Source organism: Sander lucioperca, chromosome 21 (genome assembly GCF_008315115.2).
Source record: "Sander lucioperca isolate FBNREF2018 chromosome 21, SLUC_FBN_1.2, whole genome shotgun sequence".
Lineage (NCBI taxonomy): Eukaryota > Metazoa > Chordata > Actinopteri > Perciformes > Percidae > Sander > Sander lucioperca.
This window is the reverse complement of record NC_050193.1, coordinates 29578993-29598992: the sequence shown is the minus strand read 5'-3', so window position 1 is coordinate 29598992 and position 20000 is coordinate 29578993. Positions and strand designations below refer to the sequence as shown.

At 39.7% G+C, this 20000-nt stretch overlaps 2 protein-coding genes across 3 annotated transcripts in view; one reads left to right on the top strand and one right to left on the bottom strand.

Annotated features, from left to right (window-relative positions):
* Positions 1–1551, top strand: part of LOC118494180 (telomerase RNA component interacting RNase-like) — a 2585-nt gene extending 1034 nt beyond the window's left edge. For both annotated transcript variants that reach the window (XM_035997052.1, XM_035997053.1), the window contains exons 2-3: positions 216–287; positions 1074–1551. In XM_035997052.1, coding sequence (XP_035852945.1) covers positions 216–287; positions 1074–1181 — 180 coding nt within the window. In that variant the 3' untranslated portion in view covers positions 1182–1551. The remainder of the gene's footprint in view (positions 1–215; positions 288–1073) is intronic.
* Positions 1552–8714: 7163 nt separating this feature from the next.
* Positions 8715–20000, bottom strand: part of LOC116046723 (ubinuclein-2-like) — a 25797-nt gene continuing 14511 nt past the window's right edge. The window contains 10 exon segments of the mRNA XM_031295115.2: positions 8715–9377; positions 9642–9710; positions 10283–10490; positions 12300–12893; positions 12895–13587; positions 14601–14643; positions 14730–14780; positions 18198–18341; positions 19679–19789; positions 19923–20000. The exon segment at positions 19923–20000 is cut by the window's right edge and continues 29 nt beyond it. Coding sequence (XP_031150975.2) covers positions 9331–9377; positions 9642–9710; positions 10283–10490; positions 12300–12893; positions 12895–13587; positions 14601–14643; positions 14730–14780; positions 18198–18341; positions 19679–19789; positions 19923–20000 — 2038 coding nt within the window. The 3' untranslated portion in view covers positions 8715–9330.

Below are 20000 nucleotides of genomic sequence, written 5' to 3'. Positions count from 1 at the left end.
GTTGCCTGTATTTACACTATTTTATGCACACATTGTGGCAATATGTAATATTTGTAGACCAGTGAAGTCAAGGGATGCTCCTCACTGATGATGGTGTCGCTGGTGGTGCGACGAGAGACTAAATGTAGACCTTCTACTCTGGTGTAGTCTCCTTCATTGACAGTCCAGCTGCAGGGGCTCCTATAACGGTTTCAGTCTTCTATCCCCTAACCCAGGTGGGGAAGCGCAGAGGTGGTGTGTTCCTAAAGACCGGCATGGTTGCGAAGAAGCAGAAAGACGACTCAGAAGTAAGTATGGTTAGTGGTGTAGAGCTGCAAAGATTGGTCGAACAGACAGACAGACAGATAGATAGATCTAGATAGACAGACAGACAGAGAGCCAGATAGATAGATAGACATATCTAGATAGACAGACAGACAGACAGACAGACATATCTAGACAGACAGACAGACATATCTAGATAGATAGATGGATAGATAGACAGACAGACAGACAGACAGACAGACATATCTAGACAGACAGACAGACATATCTAGACAGACAGACAGACATATCTAGATAGATAGATAGATAGACAGACAGACAGACAGACAGACAGACATATCTAGCTTTTTTGACAATTATCCTGACAAATTTTGTCACTTTTCTGGACGTTTTTGACATTTTTTTCCTACGTTTTTCAACCTTCTATTAGCAGTTTTTCTCTACATGCTATACAATTGAATAAAACACCCAAATTCAATAAAAGTAGTGAACTGATCATGTATTTAACTTGTGAAGAGCGTCGTACGGAACCATCCACATTATTTTGTTTTTAAATTTGGTTTAAAGAAACCCACATTTGTGATTATAGAAACTTTATGAAAATGGGTCAGATTTGACCCGAGGACGACAGGAGGGCTAACGACAATGAAAATAATCGTTAGTTGCCGCTCTATACTTTTTGTATGATAGAATGTGTAAATTGTGATCAGCCACAGTGGACACATAATGGGAATGCATGCACAGGGCATGGCCTTTTTTACACTTCTGAATTCACCGTTAATCATCCCCTTGTGCTTCCTCTCCTGCAGGCGGAGCCAGGCAAGAGCGATGCTTGGTCAAAGTACATGGCTGAGGTAAAAAAGTACAAAGCCCACCAGTGTGGTGACGACGATAAGACCCGGCCTCTGGTCAAGTAGGTCTCCGAAAGGCCGACGTGACGCGACAATGTTTTGAGGGGGCGACCATCTGGGAGAAGCTCCGGGAGGGCCGGCTAATCCTGACCTTCTCATACTGCCAGTTCAAGCTCCCCTTCACATCAAGTCTTTCACAAACTGCTTAGATTGACAGCCCTTTTCTCCTTTTTGTATTGTTTTCGTCTTGCTTTGGTATTTGTTGGACTCCGGTAATCTAAAGTCCGAAGGTGTTTCGTAGACCTGCCGTTCATTATTGGTCATTATTAAATGTTTTCACATTTTGTCATGTCTGGGTTAAGTTAGGTTTCATTAGTAGTTGGGTTTGATTTAATAGCCAAATCAAGGTGACAATTAAATCTACACTGCCCATTAATGTGTGGTGTTGTGCCTCTGTTTTATAAGCTCCTATTACAGTCGCTATCATAAGGCTCTGACTCACCAACCAGACGGCCGACCGTCGGCAGAAAAGTCAGTCGGGCTGATCAGTCTCCTCGAGCTCCAAAAAGTTCCTCAGAACACACTGAAGAGACGCCGACTTGAGCGTACGTTCTGTGCGTGTGCGAAACGTAATACGTCTCCATAACAGCAGGCGGCGCTAATCTGTATTGTCGCCCAAAAAAATGAAAACCGACAGCTGATTGGACGAACGCGCCCCGTGGGTCTGGCTGCTCCTGAATTTTACAGCCGACCATAATGGCGGCAAGTTCGGAATACGATCTCATATTGGACTAAAATAGTTCAACGAAACGTGTTTCTGAAAACATTTGAAGAGAGAAATAGGCCGTGCAGTTGCTGAATCTGTCTTCATTTCAGATCAACAAAGGTCAGTTTAAAAGATTTTCATCAGATTTTGAGAGACTCCAGTAACGCTCATCCCGCTCGTCATTTCCGGTAATTGGTCATTGAGTCTGATTTTTCTTTTTCTTCAATGCGTGAACAACCGAGGCAGATTTAATGCGCCTTTTTCGTCAATCTACATCGACATTTGTCACAATTATGAACTGGTGGGAGTTAGCCCTAGACACAGACGATAACATTAAACTTGACTAGGCCTACAACATGGAGAACAGTGATGGAGCAGGTCAATGGAGGGAGAGGGAGCTGTTAGACCTCATTATGGGGAGATACTTCAATTCAATCATAACTAGAAGGATCATACCGTAACCGTGTCCTCCTCAGCACCTGCTCATTAATGTTACAGCTGCCTTTTTTATTATTATTTTGGGCTTTTCCGCCTTTCATTTTGACAGGACAGCTAGGTGAGAGAAGGAAAGAGAGAGAGGGAAGACATGCAGGAAATCATCACAGGTCAGATTCTAACCCTGGATCTCTGCGTCAAGGCATAAACCTCTCAGTATATGTGCGCCTGATCTACCCACTGAGCCAACCCGGTCACACTTGCAGCTGCCATTGCACAAACATTTTGAAATAAAAGTGAAAATGCTGACGTCCTCCATCACCTCCCTAACTTTAGTGTAACAGTGTGCTGCGTCTGATGTCATTGTCATTGGTCTGTTGATCATGTGGGTCAGTTCACACTGGAATCTGATAGAGGCCACATTTTAAAAGGTCATGTGAACAGCCTAACAAAAAATCAGATCTGAGCAAAAAATCCAAATTAAGAATTAAGACTTGTGTTGCTCTCGGGTCACATTGACCCGTTTTTAAATTTTTGTTTTATATCAGAAAATATGGGACGTAGAAATAAGCGCTGAAAATGTGTAGAAGAAAAATTTAAAACGTTGGAAAACGCAAAAACAAATTGTGAAGAAAAAAAAAAAGGCGTCAAAAATGTCAGAAAAAAATGTGTTTTTTTCAAGGTTGACGGGAAGACAACACAAGGGTTAAGACCTGCAGCGTGAATGTAAAGTGGGATAGTTTGGATGTTTTGAAGGGTGCTTGTGTACGCTGCGTCTCCATAGTCGGTGGTTACTGACAGTAGATGCCGGTCGGCACGCCCCCAGTTTGTACCAACACGGAAACTAAGCAATGTACTGCTGCTGAACTTATTTTAGACACCTAAAGAAATGATATCAGTTTAAGTGTATGCTTTATTTATATTTCCAGCGCTTCACCGTGCTGTCAGACAGCCCTTTACGACGGGGAGCTGAAGCCGTTATCTCAGCTCTCTTCAACGCCACCAGACTCCTTTGATAAAAACATAAATTTCACCTCTCAGACACGGGAGCTGCTGCTCTACATCAGTTAGGTTGGGTTATGGTGCAGTCTGGACCATCACTGGGAAGGGCAGATTACACCTAACCATGTATCCAGCTAATTTAAATAGCTCAGGTATTATTATGACAGGTATGCTATGACTTTTTTATGACGTTTTCAACACACTATACCTACCAGAGATCTTCAACAGGGGGTCTGGGACCCCAAGAGAGTCCTCAGAGTTACTGCAGGGGGGACACCAAATTATTATCAATATATATATATATAAATATTTGAAAGTCTTTACAAATTATTAGCCTGTTTGTGAAAAAAAAGCATTGATAGGCTTACTGGCATATTTGATTAGCTTAGTATGCTATACTTAAACGTTATGTATGAAGGTATTCTATTGTCACGTACACATACATGTAGCCAAATTCATTCTCTGCTTTTAACCCATCCCTCAAGGGAGCAGTGGGCAGCCAATCACAGCGCCCGGGGACCAACTCCAGATCTGAGCCAGTGCCTTGCTCAAGGGCACTGACTGGAGGACCTAGTGCATGGGTTTTTGATGGTGGGGGAAACCCACGCAGACACGGGGAGAACATACAAACTCCACACAGAAAGGCCCGGAACAACCTGGATTCAAACCCAGAACCTTCTTGCTGTGAGGCCACAGTGCTAACCACTGGGCCCCAATATATGTAGTATATATGTAGTACATAGACGTAGTATATGTATATGTAGTAGGGGGTCCCTGATCCATCTCTCTCAGTTAAAAGGTCCTTAGAAAAAAAGAAAAAAACAGAAGACCCCGACACTATACTATTACTTTGTGACTTTTTTTACTTTTTTCGACATACTATACTATGATTTTTTATGATTTTTTTCGACATACTTTGACTTTTTTATCATTTTTTCAACATACTATACTATGACTTTTTTTTTTACTTTTTTCAACATACTATACACTGACTTTTTTAATACTTTTTTCGACATACTTTTTTCGACATACTATACTATGACTTTTTTAATACTTTTTTCGACATACTATACTATGACTTTTTTAATACTTTTTTCGACATACTATACTATGACTTTTTTAATACTTTTTTCGACATACTTTGACTTTTATAATTTTTTCAACATACTATACTATGACTTTTTTTTTTGATACTTTTTTCGACATACTATACTATGACTTTTTTATTTTTTAATACTTTTTTCGACATACTATACTATGATTTTTTTAATACTTTTTTCGACATACTATACTATGATTTTTTTTTTTTAATACTTTTTTCGACATACTATACTATGATTTTTTTTTTTTAATACTTTTTTCGACATACTATACTATGATATTTTTTTTTTAATACTTTTTTCGACATACTATACTATGACTTTTTTCGACATACTATACTATGACTTTTTTAATACTTTTTTCGACATGCTATACTATGACTTTTTAATACTTTTTTCGACATACTATACTATGACTTTTTTAATACTTTTTTTACATACTATACTATGACTTTTTAATACTTTTTTCGACATATTATACTATGACTTTTTTTTTTGATACTTTTTTCGACATACTATACTATGACTTTTTTAATACTTTTTTCGACATACTTTGACTTTTATAATTTTTTCGACATACTATACTATGACTTTCTTTTTTTACTTTTTTCGACATACTATAACACTGACTTTTTTAATACTTTTTTCGACATACTATACTATGACTTTTTTAATACTTTTTTCGACATACTATACTATGACTTTTTTAATACTTTTTTTACATACTATACTATGACTTTTTAATACTTTTTTCGACATATTATACTATGACTTTTTTTTTTGATACTTTTTTCGACATACTATACTATGACTTTTTTAATACTTTTTTCGACATACTTTGACTTTTATAATTTTTCGACATACTATACTATGACTTTCTTTTTTTACTTTTTTCGACATACTATAACACTGACTTTTTTAATACTTTTTTCGACATACTATACTATGACTTTTTTAATACTTTTTTCGACATATTATACTATGACTTTTTTTTTTGATACTTTTTTCGACATATTATACTATGACTTTTTTAATACTTTTTTCGACATACTATACTATGACTTTTTTAATACTTTTTTCGAAATACTATACTATGACTTTTTTAATACTTTTTTCGACATACTTTGACTTTTATAATTTTTTCAACATACTATACTACGACTTTTTTAATACTTTTCGACATACTATACTATGACTTTTTTTTTTAATACTTCTTTCGACATGCTATACTATGACTTTTTTAATACTTTTTTCGACATACTATACTATGACTTTTTTAATACTTTTTTCGACATACTATACTATGACTTTTTTAATACTTTTTTCGACATACTATACTATGACTTTTTTAATACTTTTTTCGACATACTATACTATGACTTTTTTAATACTTTTTTCGACATACTATACTATGACTTTTTTTAATACTTTTTTCGACATGCTATACTATGACTTTTTTCGACATACTATACTATGACTTTTTTAATACTTTTTTCGACATACTATACTATTTTTTTTTTTAATACTTTTTTCGACATGCTATACTATGACTTTTTTAATACTTTTTTCGACATACTATACTATGACTTTTTTAATACTTTTTTCGACATACTATACTATGACTTTTTTTTTTAAATATTTTTTTCGACATACTATACTATGATTTTTTTTTTTAATACTTTTTTCGACATACTATACTATGACTTTTTTAATACTTTTTTCGACATACTATACTATGACTTTTTTAATACTTTTTTCGACATACTATACTATGACTTTTTAATACTTTTTTCGACATACTATACTATGACTTTTTTTTTAATACTTTTTTCGACATACTATACTATGACTTTTTTAATACTTTTTTCGACATACTATACTATGACTTTTTAATACTTTTTTCGACATACTATACTATGACTTTTTTTTTTGATACTTTTTTCGACATACTATACTATGACTTTTTTAATACTTTTTTCGACATACTATACTATGACTTTTTTAATACTTTTTTCGACATACTATACTATGACTTTTTTAATACTTTTTTCGACATACTTTGACTTTTATAATTTTTTCAACATACTATACTATGACTTTTTTTTTGATACTTTTTTCGACATACTATACTATGACTTTTTATTTTTAATACTTTTTTCGACATACTATACTATGATTTTTTTAATACTTTTTTCGACATACTATACTATGATTTTTTTTTAATACTTTTTTCGACATACTATACTATGATTTTTTTTTTTTAATACTTTTTTCGACATACTATACTATGACTTTTTTTTTAATACTTTTTTCGACATACTATACTATGACTTTTTTATTTTTTAATACTTTTTTCGACATACTATACTATGATTTTTTTAATACTTTTTTCGACATACTATACTATGATTTTTTTTTTTTAATACTTTTTTCGACATACTATACTATGATTTTTTTTTTAATACTTTTTTCGACATACTATACTATGATTTTTTTTTTTTAATACTTTTTTCGACATACTATACTATGACTTTTTTCGACATACTATACTATGACTTTTTTAATACTTTTTTCGACATACTATACTATGACTTTTTTTTTTAATACTTTTTTCGACATACTATACTATGACTTTTTTAATACTTTTTTCGACATACTATACTATGACTTTTTAATACTTTTTTCGACATACTATACTATGACTTTTTTTTTTAATACTTTTTTCGACATACTATACTATGACTTTCTATGATTTTTTTCGACATACTATACCAGGGGTGGCGAACCTGTGGCTCTTGAGCTGTATGTGGCTCTTTGCCTGCTCCTTTGAGGCTCTTACTGTGTGGCTGGGAGCTGTGTTATTGGTGGATTTATTTAAAAAATTTTTTAACTTTTTGAAACATTTCAGATAAGTACAAAAAAATGGAATGCACTTGCCAATACATTTGCCAATTATTTTAAAATAAAAAATAATGCAGCAGAGTTTTGAGGACAAATTCTGCAACCTGAGGAAAAACAGCGGCCACAGATCACCTTCCTCGTTAACCCTTTCACTGCTGAATCAGACTGTTTGAAAGCCCCTTTAGTGACAAACGAGTGAAAGAGTCGCTTCGAGTGGCCACAACCGAGTTCTAGCAAGACCTGAAAAGGATTGTGGATAACAAAGACTGTCAGATTTCCCACTGAGTCAATCTAAGTAAGAAAAAAAAACTATGAAAACTGCTATGTATTATGACTGTCATCAGACCTGGAAGTCACTGTTGTAGTGTGGACGTGCATGTGTTGTGTGGCTTTTTGCTATGGTGCAGGTTTTTTTGTGGCTCTTTATGCTGAACTGGTTGGCCACCCCTGTACTATACTATGACTTTTTTAAATACTTTTTTCGACATACTATACTATGACTTTTTTAATACTTTTTTCGACATACTATTCTATGACTTTTTATGATTTTTTTCAACATACTTTGACTTTTATCATTTTTTCAACATACTATACTATGACTTTTTTAATACTTTTTCGACATACTATACTATGACTTTTTTTTTAAATACTTTTTTCGACATACTATACTATGACTTTTTTTTTTAATACTTTTTTCGACATACTATACTATCACTTTTTTAATACTTTTTTCGACATGCTATACTATGACTTTTTTAATACTTTTTTCGACATACTATACTATGACTTTTTTAATACTTTTTTCGACATACTATGCTATGACTTTTTTATGATTTTTTCAACAAACTATACAATGATTTTTTTTTAATGATTTTTTCGACATACTATACTATGACTTTTTTTGACATAATACACTGACTGTTTAGACATACTTTGACTTTATGATTTTTTTCAACATACTATACTATGACACTTTTGACATTTTTATGAATGACTATAATAATCTCAGTGAATCTGAAGTGAAGAAGTCTACGCACAAAGACACCCCAGTGTGCTGTATATCTTAGAGAGATGAGAGAAGGTTGGCTGTTCAGACCTGATGGGTCTCAGTGAGTGATGAGGTCTAACATACAGAGTGAAGAAGACCAACAGTACACTTAAACTGATATAGATTTCTACGGGGGTATGCTGGACAGCAGCACATTGCTTAGTTTCCGTGTCGGTACTCCCGCCTGCTTCTCCAAACTGGGGCCGTGCCGACCGCCACCTGCTGTAGCTAACACAGTAGACTAAGGAGAAGTAGCTCATACAGCCACAGTTCAAAAGATCCAAACTATACCTTTAAGCCTCACGTGTTCAGAGGAAACATGGTTTTTAATACGTGCATCAAATGACTTCATTGTGAAGGGAAAGATTTTAATTAAAAGTTTGAGTTCTGTACAGAAACAAATTAATTCAAGTACAATGAAAAAGTGTACAGCTCTTATTGAAGAAGAAAAAAGCTCATTCTATTCAGTTTACATTTCTTACAGGTATCAGTGATAATTACATTATGATAAAAACAGCACCAAATAGACACACTGACCATGCATCAAGAGAGGGACACATACAAAAGGCACACTTTCTCACACACACACACTCTCACACACACACACACTTTCTCACACACTTTCACGCACACGCATTCCTTCTCCCTGTCCACAGTGATATAGGTCTATGTTGTAAACATTGACAAACTGTATTCGTCATCATTATTTCATATCAATTTTATGAAGAATAGTATTTAAAAGTTATCAAATCCTTTAAAAAAACAAAGTTATATTTAACTGTGGTATTCATGATGAAACTTGAGCTGATCTTTTTGTTCACATCGAGTATCGTGAGTGTAACCCAGTCCTCCTTTCAGACCGCTGTTACGAGTGGTCGGTCCATCTGTCGCCCAGAGTCACATTCTCCATCATGATTTGTCCGAACACGAAGTCATTTCATTGGACGTTGGAGTGCAGCTGCATCATAGAGGCTTCCTCTTAGCGTCTCCTGCCTGGCTTTGACTGACATCTGGACAGGAATAATATATAATACGGTTTGAAATGTCAGTGAAAAGCATCAAAAGGAAAAAACATCACAGCGTTTTGACGACAAATAAAATGAGTACATAAAAAGGCATGCTGACACCAACGGACGAGCAGAGAACGGAACAACCCGAGACAGAAAACACCTTGAGAGGAGAAGAGGAAGGAAGGCGAGGGGGGGAAGGGAGGGAGTAAAATGGAGCAAGCTTCGAGGGGTGGGTGGAGGGAGGGAGGGAGGGTCAGATTTTACCTGAGAAAGCGAGCTGCAAGTGAGGAGGCAGAGCAACCTGAGACCCTGACTGGAGACTCTTATACAGATCTGAGGAGACAGGACAGGGGACACGAGAAACATGGGAGGGAGATACAGGGAGGAACAGAGGGACGCAAAACAGGGAGGAACGGAAGGAAGACGGAGGGAGAGAGCAGGGATGGTACAGAGGTGAAGGAGCGGTAATGACAGCCAATCAGAGGGAGGGGAGGAAGACAGAAGATTGAGGCCAGGTGGGGGGGGGGAGAGAAACAAATGCAGCATTGGCATCGTTTTGGTAGAAGTGCGGAAAAAACATTAAGGAAAGGATACATTTTGGGGAAATGAAGCAAACAAAATGGAATAATGTCAAACTGGAGGTAAAAAAAATAATCACAAGCTTACATCTGACACACAGTATGGGGATAAAACATGAATTTATAACATATAAACACAAAAACAAAACCTATACAGGAAAAACAGACGACAGCAAGGCAATGCCTGCCTAATGTGTAAAGAAATATATGAATATGTCACTTAAACTGACAATATTAGATTATATTTAGCACCTGACACCAGTTTTAAGTGTATGTGCTGTGCCGTATGGGGAGCATCCGTGTTTCTGGCCTGTGTGCATCACTCACTCTGCGTCAGCGTGGAGAACGCTGCGTTGCTACTGGCTGTAGAGCCGCTGGCTGCAGCGCCGGAGCCCGCGGTGCCAAGGGGAGGCAGGTTTAGCAGCGGGGGGAACTGGAAGGGCAGGGACACGGGCACCAGGCCCCCCAGCATCCCAAACCCCAGGGGGAGGGGCGAGGCTGAGCCCAGCAGGCTGCCGCCACCCGCCGTGGAGACCTGAGCAGACCCACACCCAAAATCAGACAGAACACGTTAACTATGTTCACTGTTGATTGAGTTTGACATACTATACTATGACTTTTGTTTATGATTTTTTCAACAAATTATACTATGACTTTATTTTTTTCAACATACTCTACTATGACTTTTTTATGATTTTTTCAACATACTAATTTTTCGACATACTATACTGTGACTTTTTATGATTTTTCGACATACTATACTGTGACTTTTATGATTTTTCGACATACTATACTGTGACTTTTTATGATTTTTCGACATACTATACTGTGACTTTTTATGATTTTTCGACATACTATACTGTGACTTTTTATGATTTTTCGACATACTATGACTTTTTTATGATTTTTTCAACATACTAATTTTTCGACATACTATACTGTGACTTTTATGATTTTTCGACATACTATACTGTGACTTTTTATGATTTTTCGACATACTATACTGTGACTTTTTATGATTTTTCGACATACTATGACTTTTTTATGATTTTTTCAACATACTAATTTTTCGACATACTATACTGTGACTTTTTATGATTTTTCGACATACTATACTGTGACTTTTTATGATTTTTCGACATACTATACTGTGACTTTTTATGATTTTTCGACATACTATGACTTTTTTAGGATTTTTTTCAACATACTGACTTTTTTATGATTTTTCAACATACTATACTATGACTTTTTTTATGATTTTTTCAACATACTATACTATGACTTTTTTTATGATTTTTTCAACATACTATACTATGACTTTTTATGATTTTTTCGACAAATTATACTATGACTTTATGATTTGACTGGTCATGTATTGTTGATTAGTCTGTCGATCATTTTCTTGATTAATGGATAAGTTGTAGCTCTGTAAAATGTCAAAATAATGTGGATCAGTGTTTCCCAAAAAGCCCAATGTCCTCAAATATCTTGTTCTGTCCACAACTCTAAGATATTCAGTTTACTGTCACAGAGGAGAGAAGAAACTAGAACATATTCATATTTAACAAGCTGGAATCAGAGAAGTTTTACTATGTTTTTCATAAAAAAATGACTCAAAATGTTAGATTATCAAAATAGTTGGCGATTAATTGAATAGTTGACGCCTAATGGATTCATCTTTGCAGCTGTAGTTTCTAAGCAAACACCTCTACCATGCTTTGTTCTGAGACAGTTTGATCAGTATTTCCAACTCTTTCCCATATTTGTGGCTTACAGGTCATCAAATCTGCCATATTTTGCTTTAAATGTCAGGTAACTGCAGTTTAAAAAACCCTTTCCTGTGTTTTTGGTTTGGCGCACAACTAGGCGGGCCAAAATGTATCGTGAACCCAAACTGATATACGGGCCGGATCTAAATCTGCAAGGGGCCGGATTTGGCCCGCGGGCCTTGAGTTTGACACGTGGATTAGGGCAAAAAAGTAGTTTGGATCAACCCAAGTATAAAGGATAAAGACACACCGATGTCCTCTCTCTGTGTGTTGCAGTTACCAAAATCCCTTCTCTTCGGGAAACAACAAATAACTTTGAGCTAGCGAGCTACACGCTAAAAATGTCAAGTTTTGAAGAAAATTTGGATGGTGCAACAAGTCAGACCGGCTCGGTTCTTTCAGGGAGTAATTGTAGAGATTTAGAAAGAATATGTTGAGGTCATTTCCTCTCTAACTGGGAGGTTTTGGGACTGATTGGTGGGACTGATTGGGACTGATTGGGATTGCTGTGGACGAAGTACACACGGAGATACACTGGTAAAATGAGGTTTAATAAACATAACGGCAGTACAAACCTGTGGCAACTGAGACGAGACAGATGACGATAGGACAGACGCAACTGGCTTGGCCCCCTGAGGTGTCCCGCCCCCCGTCCTCTGACGCTGGCCTGCGTTGGCGGAGGATATCGTGGGGGAGGCACTGGATCCTGAATGCTTGCTTATGGATATGGTGTTAATAAGGCTAGCGTTGGTGGTACTGTTGCTGTTGGGGGTCTTCTGGCTGCCTGACAGAGTGTAGCTGCCTTGCCCCGGCTTGGTCGCTCCTCCTTGGGCACCTGAGAACGGCAGGCGGAAGCCTGCTGGGCTTTTGGGAGAGTACTGGTGTAGGAGGGGGGTTGCCTGAGACCGGGGGCTTTGGGGGTTGAAGGGGGAGGCCGCGGTGGTGGTGATCACAGCGGGGTTGAGGGGCCGGGAGGTGAGTTTGACGATCGGTGGGATGCTGCTGTGGGTGGACTTGGTGAGCGTGGCGTGCATGGGGGTGATGAAGTTAGACTGCGGCTGGGGCTGAACTCCAGAGAGAGTCTGAGAGAGGGGGGAGGGCGAGGATTTACTCTGTGGGGTGTGGGGCAGGCGTGGCGTCTGGAAGGTTTTGGGGCTCATGTGTGGGGGGGGAAATGAGGGTGTGCGGCCGAGACTGAGGCGACGATGTGATGATGAGCGTGTCGCCACCGTTGGATTTGTTATTGCTGCCTTTGAGAAGGCTAGACGCGGGCGCGGAGCCCCCCGTCTTTGACCCTGGGGCCACGAGTGGAGACGCAGTGGGTGGTGGACGCGGTTTAGGCGGCGACGCCGAGGCCGGCATGTTGGCTTTAGCCACGCCCACAGCCAGAGTTCTCTGAGTGTTCAACACTGAGTGTCTGTGCGCCTGCACGGCGCCCTTAACGGCGCCCATCCCATCCACCCTGACCGAGGGCAGAGGAGCGGACGTGACGCAGAGAGGCCGGGACAGAGGGGTGGAGGGGGACGAAGAGGTAGAGCTGTAGTGAGGTGCGTTGGAGCTGGGATTGGAGCTGTTTTTTTGTTGCTGGATGAGCGGTGAGGCGTGGAGCGAAGACGGCTTGGAGGCGGCCTTGGGTCCGTCCGGGGATGGGGGGCTGTCTCCGTGCGCCAGGCCCTTGGCTGCGTTGCCGAGGATGGCGAGGGCCTTGGAGATGGAGTCCAGGGAGGAAGGGGTTAGATCCTCGTCGAGGGAATCCAGACAGATGGGCTCAGACGGCGACTGAGGCGGTCGCTTGGCAACCTGGGCACCAGGGGAGGGAGTGGCACCCGCTAAGGGTACGGACCGCTGAACCCACACGGCCTCCTGAAGAACAGAAAAACAACATTTACACAAACTGTAAACAGAATGCATTTAACATTTCCATGTCATTTTAAAAAGGACAGATTCACATGTTTTAGTCTATCTAATAACATTTCATTCAGACTTGTTAGTTAAGTGTAATCCACGGTACTCTCACGGCCATATCATGGAGAATCAAAGTGGATTTAAAGGACAATTCCAGCGCAAAATGTACCTAGGGGTTAATAACACATGATTACTGAGTCGACCGTTCTCTGGGATATGTTTTCATGCTAATCCAATGTGACCAGTTTTAGCCTTTAGTACCATTCATGTATACAGGCTGGTGCCATCTTGAGAAAGCAGTCACGACCAGTTGAACGACGAACGCCGTGTCACCAGTAACCAGTAACATAGCTCAATAGACGCATTAGATTAGCATGAGAACATATCCCAGAGAACGGTCGACTCTGTAATCATGTCATTAACCCCTAGGTTCATTTTGCGCCGGATTTGTCCTTTAAAGCCCAAGAAAATAATTATTTACTAAGTAATGTTACCTGAATTTAAGTGTTTGTACAATAATAACATAAAATGAATAAAATATGTGACACGTTTATGCTATGAAACTAAAAATAGAAAGTCAAGTCAATTCCTTTACTGAGCTAATGCTGCTACAAAATGCCCTCTTTTTGTTTCTTTGCTGAGCTGTGGAGGAGGAAGTGACTCGACTTTGACTGTGGGTTTCGTCCTCATCGTTCACACTGAAATTGTGTCAGGGAGGGGGTCTATGTCATGGCCAGTAAGGACAGGAGGAATGATTACAGAGAACCAATGTTCATATGGGCATGTGACTCTTCTTTAAAGACAGACTTGGAGAAAAGGTGAACCTGTCCTTTAATGTGCAGTTTGATGGCAGCTTTTAAGTTTGTGAAAGTCAAGATTGACGTCAGATGAGTGTCGGCGATACGATAATAACAATACAGCTATATCTTTATCAAAAAACATTTTAGGTTGATATAGAGGTCAATGCTAACCTTTGGCTTGGCCTTGGGAGTAGAGACCATCCTTTTATTTGCTCTGGAGGAAAAAACAGAGTGAGTGAGAACAAGTTCAGCAAGAGTTAGTTCTGAAGATATCGGTTAATAAAAAGACACATGACTCACCTGTAGCCTGTGTAGTGACCATGAGCTATATCGCTCTCTTTATACAGCATCCTGTGAACAGAAATAAACACGTCAATGTGCAATTTGACATAATTTGGGACCATTATTATTACCATGGGCAGCCGGCACAGCTCAAAGCCCGACCCAAGTGTCTTTGCTAGTTTAAGACCGACGCAGTTGTCAGTTTCCCGTCCAGCGCCCACGTCGTTTAAATAGGAAATGCACCTGCACCCATCTGTGGCCCATGCTGGTGTTACAGGGAGGTGTGTTCAGGTGCATTCTGGGCGTGCTGGTCTTACAGGGAGGTGTGTTCAGGTGCATTCTGGGCGTGCTGGTCTTACAGGGAGGTGTGTTCAGGTGCATTCTGGGCGTGCTGGTCTTACAGGGAGGTGTGTTCAGGTGCATTCTGGGCGTGCTGGTCTTACAGGGAGGTGTGTTCAGGTGCATTCTGGGCGTATTGCTATCTTGAGGCAGCGGGAGGTGATGGCACCATTGACCAACAAAAACCTGGTCTAAAGTCAATAAAGCAGCATTTCATTGTTATTTTAACAGAGCATTAGTAAAATGCTCCTAGGCTCGTGCACAGCGCGCACACACTATGCTTGTTACACACACAGGGACGCACAGCAGCACACACACACGCAGAAGATTACAAATTAAAATGTTATGGTGCAAATCCTCCATCATAACAGCAATGCTCCAAGGTCCAAACGCGCCTGGCTTTTAAAGGGAATGGGAGATGATCTCTGATTGGTTGATTGCATGTTACGCCCAAAACACCCCTCTGATTAATGAAGACACTAAGTACAACCCTTTAGAACCATGCACCCGGCACACGGACACTTTTTTCCTCCGTCAAACTAGCAAAAGTGGATTCGTACACGCCCTAAACACACCTGCACCAGGTGCTTTTTTTAAATTTAATTAAATTTTTTATTTAACCAGGTAAGCCGTTGAGAACAGGTTCTCATTTGCAACGGCGACCTGGCCAAGATAAGCATAAGCGTGCAAGATAACACACAGTTACACATTTAGTACAATACAGGAATACAGAATACAAAAGGCTACATAAAGTGCAGGTTAAGTAAGCATTACAAAGCCGGCGCAAAGTGAGGTGTAAGTAAGTTGAAGGATATGTGAAAGTGATATGGTGACAACACAATATACAAGAATAGACAGTCTATAACACTTCACGCCGTGCGCTTAGATCGTTAAAACAGGGCCCATATCTGTGTCTGAAAAGCAAGAGCAGATTATAAATAAATAACACTCAGGAAGCTTACAGACAAAACTTGCTAAGACGTCCACTGGGGACCAACTCCAATCATTAGATCTCAGTAGTATCATGTAGTTAGTTTTGTGCTGCACCTCAGCATTACAATGGTAGGGAAAACCCTTAGATCAATACAAGAAAGACTGATGCACAGGGAATTAACTACTCAGCTGGTAAGTAAGAGCAAATACAAGAGTACAAGACTGCTTTTTTTTTTTTTCTTCAAAAAACGGTGGCGTGTTCCTTTAAAGAATCTGATATTTAATTCAATTTTATTTATAGTATCAAATCATAAGGAGTTATCTCGAGAGACTTTACAGATAGAGTAGGTCTAGACCACACTATAATTTATAAAGTAAAGTCCCAACAATTCTAGTAATTCCCCCAATTTACTGTACTTAAGTATCAAAAGTAATTCTCTGATATTAAATGTACTTAAGTATTAGAAGTATGAACTTTATGGCCCAAGGTGTGTAACGTTATCTTCATCACCACCCTGTTCACCACTTTTTTTTGCCGCTTGGCAACAAACAGGCATCAGGTCACCAACTGGGATGGAGCGAGCATTATCTCGGCAATCTAGGAGCAATGAGTCTCCAAACCTGCTTTTTTCCCAGTGTAACAAATGTCTTCTGATTTCATTTTGTAGTAACGAGACACTAAGGGCGTTTTCACACCTGTAGTTGGTTTGCTTTGGTCTGAATCAGTTGGTGAGTTAGTAAACTTGGAGCGATTTGCCCTCGGTCGGTTTGGTTTGGTTTCACACCTGGAAAAATCCAAGCCTACCAAAATGCGTCATTATAAATCAGACAAGAACGTCCAGCCCTCTTATTGGTCGGATATGTCTGGGGGCGGGAGCAAGAAAGTAAATACAAGAAGAAGGTCCTGTGTTCTGGTCTAGTGGTCAAACCAGCTCATTTCATTAAAATTATCAGACATTGTTTCGCAAGAGACGTGACTACGTCTGCTCTGGTCACCGAGACTTCTCTCTGCTCCGCCGGCGTCTGTCTCCAACTTTAGCAGAAGCTGGTTTGACCACGGAGATACGAGTGACTGACGGGAAGCTTGACTGCAGTCTATTTCTGTGATAGAAACACTGCAAGCTGCTACAGTTAGCTGCTCTGCTGCATCGCACCTGACTACAGGAGACACTAGCTCAGACTGGAGGACACACCTGACTACAGGAGACATCAGCTCAGACTGCTGAACACACCTGACTACAGGAGACATCAGCTCAGACTGCTGAACACACCTGACTACAGGAGACATCAGCTCAGACTGCTGAACACACCTGACTACAGGAGACATCAGCTCAGACTGCTGAACACACCTGACTACAGGAGACATCAGCTCAGACTGCTGAACACACCTGACTACAGGTGATATTAACTCAGACTTGCGGAGTACGTATAGTTGGTGCGGTTCGAGTACAGATCACGTTCTCGCCACATACGAACCGCTCCAGAGTTGGATTGAAAGCGTACCGAGACCCCCTCTACAAGCAGGTCTCGGTACGCTTGTTTGGTCCGCTTTTGATGCGCACCAGAGTTTGATTGCCACGTTCTCACCTGCCCAAACGAACTGCACCAGCGGGGCAAACAAACTCTAGTTCGATTCAACCGAACTAAAGGCTGTCGGTGTGAAAACGCCCTAAGATGCTTATAGAGGGGAACGTAGTGGAGTAAAAGTAAAGGTTTCCGGAAATATAAATAACGAAGTAAAGTACAGATACATGCAAATTCTACATAAGTACAGTAGCGAAGTATTTGTACTTTGTTACATTACAACACTGGGTAACACTTTACTTGAGGTATCTACACTGAGCTGGCTTTTCTCCATAATTCCCCAGTAGATATGGACATGTTGGGCATCCTTAGAAAGGTGAGGAGCTGTAGTATGTGAATCAGCTTTCAAATTCAACGGGAAACCATATTTGGTCGTTTGGGGGCAGCGCAAAGTCAGGAACTTTAGCAACAGAATTGTCAAAATCTTGATTTGTTTGAGCTTACATTACATGTCATTTAGCTGATGCTTTTATCCAAAGCGACTTACAATTGCTATATATGTCAGAGGTAACACGTCTCTGGAGCAACTAGGGGTTAAGTTCCTTGCTCAGGGACACATTGGTTGATGTATCGCAGTGGGAATCGACCTTCATGTAAAGTGTAACCCGACACTGTTAGTAAGACACACACCTGGTCTGCATCCAGCCTTTGGGCCACAGAGGCTTGACTTCCGTCTCCAGGAAGGTTTTGAGTTTTTCTTCCCGAGCCAGCGTTCCCAGGTTCTCCTGCTGTAAGCAGCCCACCTTCACCCGCACCAGGTTGCACAGCAATAACCTGCAACGCACACACAATACACAATCCTAAATACTCCATCACAACAAGAGGAAAACTAAACATCAGGGCTGTTTTTCTTTTTTATCCTTTTCTTTTACTATTGACCGGTCGATAGGAAATCTACACGTTATTTCTATATTAATGCGTAACTCTCACCAAAATGCAACCTAGGGTCTTTTTGTGAATGTACCCGAGTCACACTTTAGTTTAAAAGCATATTTAGGACGGAAACGCCACTTTTAAGATTTACCGTATTCTCGTTTTTCGGTCAAATGGCCTTTTGAATGGGAGTGCTAGGAGCACTTTGATGCTAGCCTCAAAATATCTATTTTTAAAACACTAAGAAGACTCGACACAACATGAGACTTTGCTCCAAGTATCACCAGGAGCTCTACACCTTAACTCCACCGGTGACCAAGATATACTATAACCAGGGACTCTACACCTTAACGAAAGCTTTGACAACATTGTTTGTGTTCACAGAGTTTACTAAAAAGAAAGGTTTTAACAACTCACTGTAGCTCGTTTCTCCGCTCGCCGCCATCTTGCCAGTCAAAAAGACTCGATCTCTGAAGATGGAAAGCTCCTAAAGCTTAGTTCCATATAAATTAGAGGTGTTGAAATTAATCAAATAATCGATGCATCGAATCATGGACGTGGACGATGCTGCATCGATAATCGGCCGGGCCATAATCGATTATTTCTGTTTACAATTTAATGTATGCATAACAACCTTTCTGTTTACATATTCTGGTATGTTTTGCACATTCAGGAAGTGCCATGTGTTCAGTGCTGTAGTTTTATGTGTCCTATTTATTTAGTATCAGAGCGCTGCAGAATGTTTGGTTTTGGAGCTTGAAAAGCTATGAATTAAATATCCTATATGGCTTTAATAGAAAAATGTTTTTGACGCATGGTGATGAATCGAGATATCGAATCGCTGACATGATAATCGTAATCAAATCAGGAGATCAGTGACGATTCACACCTCTAATATAAATGCACGGATAATTTGTTGTTTTGTCGTTAATGAAAGCGTTTCCGTCCTAAATATGCTTTTAAACTAAAGTTTGACTCGGGTACATTGACAAAAAGGCCCTAGGTTGCATTTTGGCGAGAGTTATGCTTTTACTAAATCATCCACGGTGCATTCTACCTGGTAGTGTCCATCATAACGGGTTTTTTCCCCTAAGGCCTCTACATGTTTTTAATGCTTTCAAATGGTTGATGAGCGCTGCATATTTACGTGGTGCTACAGTCCGTCATAATTCAACTGTGGTGTACATTTGTTGCCACTCGCATATGAAATTAACCTCCGTTCCCTCGGTGAAACTGACCTGAGTTTGTCGTCCCAGACAAACTTCTTGCGAGGGCCCATCACCCTCTTCCCTGGCTTCTCCTCGTCATCGTCCTCCGACCCGTTCTTCTCTCCCTCCCCGGACTGCTGCCTGTGAACACACACATAAACATCGTATATATCACAGCACCTTAATGACGTGGACAGAAACCCGTTGGAAAAGCAGACCGATATGACAACTGTGATGAACTGCGAGCCACAGCGGACTCGACGAGTGTCCTTACTTTGCCACTTTAGCGATACAGTCCATGTTGTACCGAGCGATCTGCTCCGGCATCATGCTGCACACGGCCAGTTTCAGC